The sequence below is a fragment of the Helobdella robusta genome (genome assembly GCF_000326865.2).
Source record: "Helobdella robusta unplaced genomic scaffold HELROscaffold_21, whole genome shotgun sequence".
Taxonomy (NCBI): Eukaryota; Metazoa; Annelida; class Clitellata; order Rhynchobdellida; family Glossiphoniidae; genus Helobdella; species Helobdella robusta.
Window position 1 is genome coordinate 1,281,988 of NW_008704124.1, and position 7,229 is coordinate 1,289,216.

The window sequence follows — 7,229 nt, forward strand, 5'->3', positions numbered from 1 at the left end:
CCTTCAGCTGATGATGTGTCAAGCCGCTTCAACCGACCAACCGGCCTTAGATGAAGTAAGAAAGGGAACTGAAAGTTTCTCCATAACCCTAGAACAGTGATCAATCAAGTTAACAAACAGGTCTCCACAGGATGTCCTACGATGTTACGTAGGTTCTCAACATATTTTTAGTAAAAGTCGAAACTCTTTCTATCTTATTCAACGTCTTTCTTTGATAAATAAATAAGTTAAGTTTTAAAAATTTAATAAACTAATTTAATTCATAGCTTTCGGTTTTCGTTTTCCAACGGAGAATATTTTAAACGTTGACGGAGGAGTGGAAAAAAGTGCGTTGTTGTTGCTGGTATAGTAATTGCTGTTGTTGTTGTTGTTGTTGACGTTACTGTTGTTGATGTTGTTGCTAATGTTGTCACAGACATCAGCCCATCCATTAATCTTACTGAGATGCTTCGCTGTGGAGGGAGCCGATTCAGCAGGGTACACCAGCTGATGTTGCAACAGTCTGCTATGAGCTGGTGCCTTGTTGGCGTTTGAACTATTATTGTTATTAATGTTGTTGTTGTTGTTATTCATGTTTGTATGAGGGCATCGTTGAAAGTGAGCGTTGTTGTTCTTTCCATTAGACATGACCTGTTGCTGGCATAAGTTGCATTTCTTGAAATTATAAGCATCGCTATTCATCATTTTATTATTGTTGGCATTATTGTTATTATTAATGTTATTGTTGTTGTTGAGAGTAAGAGGAAAATTACTCAAATTAATAGTGTAACTGTAGTTGTGGTTGGTTATGTTGCTTGCCGATTTTCGATTGTTGTCAGTCAAGTCGTTGAAAGTGTTAATACTGTTAATCACATTATCTCTCGATTGAACGTTGTTCTTCGTTGTTATAATGCTGCTGTTGCTGTTGTTGTTGTTGGTGTTGTTGCTGATGCCGTTGTTGATGATGTCATTGCTGTTGTTGCTGTTGAGGTTGTTAGCGTTGCTATTATTGTTGGCGTTATTGTTATTTACATCGCTGACAACACAATGAATGAGTCTGGAAGCAGGATTAGAGTGATGATTTATGGCCAGCATTAGTTGATGTTGAGCTAAAACGCTGCCACTGCTTGCATCCTTGCAGAAATTATCATTGCCGTTAAAATTGTTGTTGAAATCTGGAGTTGTGGCGGCGAAATATGACGACGTGATTGTGGTCGAGGATGACGATAATGATCTCTTCTCGCCAGATCTTCTCTTGTGCACGGGAGGAGGAGGAGGGATTTTAATTAACTGTTGATGCTGTGAGTGATGTGGCTGGTGTTTCTGTCGCTGTTGAACGCTGTTGAAGTTGCCGTTGGATGGCGTGTTATTCTGTTTCGCAGCATTTCCTTTTGTGTATTTGCTAATCGTGGTTATATTGGATGTTGTTGCTGATGTTGTTTTGGTTATTGAAGAAATGCTAGTCGAAGATGAACTTTGATAACCACCGTTGCAGTGTCCGTTGCCAATGCTATAAGAACTGTTATTGTTGCTTGCTGCGCTGCTTGTTGAGTTATTGTTTTGGTGGTCTACGGAATGTTGTTGTAGTTTATGGCTGGTTGATGTTTTGTTGTTGGGCGCTTTACATGCGTTGCTTGGTACGCCGTTAGATTTGTTATGGTGGTTAACGTAGCTGTGACTCCTGCTAGATGCAGAACTTGCCAAGCCACCGCAAACATAACCGTTGCCAGCGTTCTCGTTGCTCGTCTCATCAACTGCGCTCGTAAAATTTGTTGCGTTATTGTTGATGTTGCTACCGCCGATGTTGCTGTCATTATTGTTGTAAGTCAAGAGAACTGGTGTTGTGGCAACAAATATGGCGGACGAAGTTGAATGCGAGGTGTCTCCGGGGAATCTGTGGCGAGACTTGCGTGTGGCAAGAGCGATCGTTTGGTATGGAGAGGGCAGACTGTAGACAGATCTTCTGTTGTAGTAATGATTGTTGCCTGGGTTGTTGCAACATTGTTGCAAGGTTTGCTGATGCTGGTGCAAGTGGTAATGTTTGCGTGGCTTTCGATCGTCGTCGTGTTTTGGATCAACCTGTTTATCCAGTTTTAGTGTTTGTTTTTGTTTTATTGTGAATTTTGTTTACGATGTTGGAGTTATTAGTTGTGGAGCTTTAAAGTTGGCAAACCTGTTTTAATTTGAGTATCTTGGCTCTGCACACAACACATTTGAGAGGCAAACATCTTTCGGAAACCGCCGTTTGGATGGTCTTCACGAAACATTTCCTGCAGACCACCCTGTGTCCACAAGGGTAAGTCTTCATGGTTGCTCTCGAAGACAAACAGACTACACACTGTAGACAAAATAATTTATTACTTCATTGTCCAGTTTGATTCATTGTGATCTATGAGCTTTAAACATATATATTATTAATAAAGATTAAGTGTGTCTGGTTTGTAAAAATCGAGCTTCTCGCTTTTTCGAATGCATAGAAAAGAACATCAATAGTGTTATAGCAAAATTTAGAGTAGAACTGTTACTGCTGGTGAAATTGTATTCAAAGCGTGAGCTGATCGTAAAATTATCTGATTAAAATAAAACTTTCATGGGTTTGTTGAAGGAATTAAAATCAAAATTAAACGGGACATGCTAGTCAAAATGATATTCTGACTAAATCTTAATGACCGTCAGCTAATTGTTGTTATTCAATGATATTGTTAGTAAGCTATCTGGTCGGTCACTCAATGGTCAGCCGGTCGTGTGGATATATGAAAGTTAAATTTTTAAACTTTTTTTACATTACATGTTATGATTTAAGAAAATTTTTTAGCATAAAAAATTGCACTTAAGTACAGAATTAAAACTTTCGCATTTATAAATAAGTGTGTAACCTGTTTGATTAAGTTATTAATTTAATTTGCCAGTAGATTCAGACGAGCAAGGAACCAATAAGGTAAGTAAATGATGGAAAAGACATGATGACAACGTGCTTAAAATAAAACGGAATGAATGTAGAAGAAGCGAACCAAAGGACACCAACAACACCAACACCACCACCAACAACACCACCACCAACAACAGCACCACCAACAACAACACCAGCATACTCGTGGTGGAAGGCATAACAAGCGAAAAACGAGACAAGGTTAGCGCTAAATCGTTTGTTATTGTTCCTAAATGTTCTGAAACCAATATGAAGCGTCTGTGTGTTTATTTGTGCCTGCAGTAGTTGCACATGCACACACGTCTTTGTGGTTTGTTGTTTTACCGTTTCAGATATTTTGCAATTAAATAGGCGTGTGCGAAGTAAACATTCATACTCTTTTATAAACGCGCTTCTGAAGTGCGTCGTGATACATTCATCAGTATATTCACGCTTTCACTGCGCAAGATTCTTACAGTTCACAATGCACGGCGTTTATTAATTAATGTTTACGCACTTTTTAATCTATAAAAAAATATTTAAAACGCTCCATTTTTTATAACTGATCAGTTTAGGAGAGGAAATATAAAGAAATTTCAATGTTCAAGTAATCACTCCATTATTTGCAAAATGAATCAATAATTTTCAATTAGAAAACAACATATGTTCCTATAACAATATGAGTTTCATCTATAATTTTCAAATGGTTTCTAAATATTCAAGTTTAGAAGTGCATCCGTATAATATAAAACGTATAAAAGAAACTGAATTTAACGATGTTTAATTTTAAAAAGGTATATAAAACGTATAAAAGAAACTGAATTTAACGATGTTTAATTTTAAAAAGGTAAGAAAGAGTTTAATTTTTTTTCTAATTTTATGCCAACTGCAACAAAAATGTTTACTGCCTGTGACGGAACAGCATGCAAACCTGACCGCGCAACATTTCGTAAAAATATTTCCAAACAAGAAAGCTTAATAAGTGACAACAAATATATGATATCAATGAAAATCAAAATATATTAAATCAAATTTAGCTGAGTTAGCTTAATGAGAAAAAAATAAAAGAACTAAATCAAATGTAGCCGAAAATGACGGCTTATAAACTTATAAACATTAACCATATATAAGAAGAACATTTCAGACAAACGTCCACCAAGCATACAAACACAAACAACTTTCTCAGTCATGTTTTTCACATAAAATATAAAAAAAAATTTGGAAAAATATTTTTTGTTGGAATATCCAGAAAAAATTTTACAGTCTTGCAGTTCGTTGATTGTGATTCAACATCACAATTATCTTTTTTTAAATTTTAAAAAAGTGAAACGATTTGTCTAACTCACACAAATATATATATCAGACTCTTTTTACATTTTTCTTTGTAATTCTTTCCTCTCTCTCTCTCTTTCTTTTCTTCCTCTCTTTCTCTTCCTCTTTATTTTTCCGTTCATCTGCTCTATCAATTCATTTTTTAATATACAAATTTGCAGGAATGAACCTTTTTGTGAGTTATATAACGGATGTATGTTTATAAGTGCAGCACTTCAAGAATAAATAAAAAGATGTCTTGGAGATTTCATTTTACGCAGATTGTGTTTGCAGAGTGTTGTGTGCATTTGTTTGCGTTTGCGCACGAAATAATGAGCGTAGAAGAAGGAGAAACGATTCTATTAAATCACCTTTCCCTCTGGCGCCATATACAAAACATAAACGATCATGTCGGTACGCTCGCCTCTCCATGGCAACAAAAAAGCATGCAACTTCAAAAGACGTTACAACAAAAAGCGTAGCAACAAAAATGAACGCAAAAATGAGTGGAAAAAAATCAAATCAACATCAAAAGACAGGACACCGAAACAGACACCAACAGCAAAACATTGAACGACAATACAAACATCAACAAAACATTCGACAACAAACCAAACATGCACCTTAACAAACATGGCAACAGAGAAAAACATTTTATACAAATGAAAACGAAATTTGAAATGTTTGTCATAATAGGACAAGGAAAGTACAATGAGCAATATCATCAACTTATCGGCTCCTCCACACACACAATGGCAATTTCTAAAGAGGCATAGCAAACAAATTATCAATACAAGAAGAAAAAAAATCTTACATGACATGCAATATAAAAATGATGAATCTGCTTATATAGAAGTTGTATAATGATGAAGAGGAAACAACACAATGAAAAACAGTCATTGGGTATAATTACTGCACCAATAAATATTCATGCGCCATCTCATAAATAATATTTTTCAGTTTCGCGAGGCTACTGATTTTAAAAGTTTATAGCGAAAAAATCTTTGCGATATCAATAAATAATGTTCGGTCATGGCGACATTAATTTGGATCGACATTTAAACGAGCTGAATATAAATTTTTTAACGCTCCAACTCTTCATGTTTCAAATAAACTATAAAAAAAACCAAATAAACCAAAACATCACGACATGTTTTTTCGTTAATCTCTTGGTAAGGTTTCACAGTTTGTAAAAACATAGTGGTAATAATTTAAAGATTTTTTATAACCATTTTAATTATTTTGAATTTTTGTTTTGGATCTAAAAATAATTCATCTATAAATTTATAAAGGTAAAAACGCAATAATGCATTCTCAAACGAGTTGAAAATCAAATTTAAAAACATCAGAGAAAGAAGAAAATTTTCCAGGAAATGAAATCTTCGAGCAAAGGCAAAGAAAAGAAAGGGATAATGGGATGTGCTGGAAAATGAGCAATGCAATTACCTCACATCACGTGGTCGCAAAACATTTATTATTTCATTTTTTCTTTAATTTCTTCTTTGTTATGTTGGTTCATTTCAACTATTCTATGTGTATATTTGAAATGTTAAACAGTATGAAACATTTTATAACTGATAATACAATTGTTGAACCGCAAATTAGTTTTGAAAGTTGGGCTTAAGTTTACAAAGGCACTTGTTTGTTATGTTAAGAATAAAGAATATAATACTTAAATCTTATAGGCGTAGTTAGCTCGTGTACGATGCTAGTGCTATACGAAATCAACAGTGAACATAATTCAGCTGCTTGAAACAATTTCAATTATTATCCATATTGTGCATCGAAAAAAAATTAATAATTTTCTTTATAACAATCGGAGGATATTTTTACTGAAAATACGAGCCACTATTCAACTTAACAAGTTATGTATTTCAACGTTTTCAAAATAAATCATATAAAAGTGATCATCAACACGGCTTGCTATTGTTTTTAAACTGCGAAAGAATTCGCAGAGCACCAATGTTTTCAAACTTTACAACTGTCAGCTACTAGAAGGAGCGAGGAAATATTTCTGACATTCGAATCATGAGAGACTCGCCCGATGGGAAAATTGTTTTCGTCATTTTTAAACTATTTGTTTTTTTTTTAAAAAAACATTTGTTCAAAAAGCTGTTTTTGTGTCGGAGAAATTTTATAATTTTCTTAAAAATTTAGAGTAAAAAATATATAATTAAATACACGAGTAAAATTTTATTGTGCAATGTTAACAAAATTTTCCTTCTGAAAAGTCATCACTAACATACTTTTACAAGCTATATTAGTCTTACTATGACTTACATCAACAAATTACTTTGCTTTCCATCACTAATGACAGGACACTGCACTGTTCGTTGCACTTCTTAATAGGAGAATCAAAAGGCACATCATTATAAGAACAAACTTGAGCTCAGAAGCTTGCATTGAATTTTCATCTCTTGCAACATGCAACCAATAAAATACAAGATAGTTTTTAGCATGCGACAAATCTGGACTGAAATTTCGAAAATTAAGAAAGAATTTTGATAATATACGTTTTATTAATGTGAGTAACTTGACTTTTCTGAATGAAAATGACGGTTTTGAAGATTACATCATTGTGTGTCATCGCACATGTCAATGAATAAAAAACAACTGCATTATTTGACGCTTTTTTTAAATTTATTTGCCAACCATGCCAAATTTGAGCAGGGTTGAGTGTTCACTTTTCAAGAATAAAAAATTTTGGATGGGCAACTAACTACATCCACCGTACTGGACTGCTTGCTACCAACTTGACTTACCCTTCCCTACCTATATAGCACCTCGAAATTATAATCAGTGGCGCAGAAATATGATCCACCATAAAAAATTCACTAAGGACAGAACATTTATTCTAAAGAAAAGCAAATAATTCATCTGCCAATAATAATTAAATATTATTACGTTTAAGTATTCACTTTTTTATCAGCATCTTTTCAAATTGCTATACTCTCTTAGTGGGCAGTTCTCTAGAGTTTGAAAGTCAACTGAATTGACGTCTCAACAATTCAATTAAATATTGTTACTGTTT

At 34.1% G+C, this 7,229-nt stretch overlaps 1 protein-coding gene across 1 annotated transcript; it reads right to left on the bottom strand.

Annotated features, from left to right (window-relative positions):
- Nucleotides 1–255: 255 nt before the first annotated feature.
- On the bottom strand, nt 256–3,069 carry HELRODRAFT_171621 (hypothetical protein; the record flags this gene model as incomplete). Its single annotated transcript, XM_009018327.1, has 3 exons — nt 256–2,058; nt 2,153–2,317; nt 3,001–3,069. The coding sequence occupies 3 exons, from the start codon at nt 3,067–3,069 to the stop codon at nt 256–258; spliced, it is 2,037 nt and encodes a 678-aa protein (XP_009016575.1).
- Nucleotides 3,070–7,229: the final 4,160 nt, after the last annotated feature.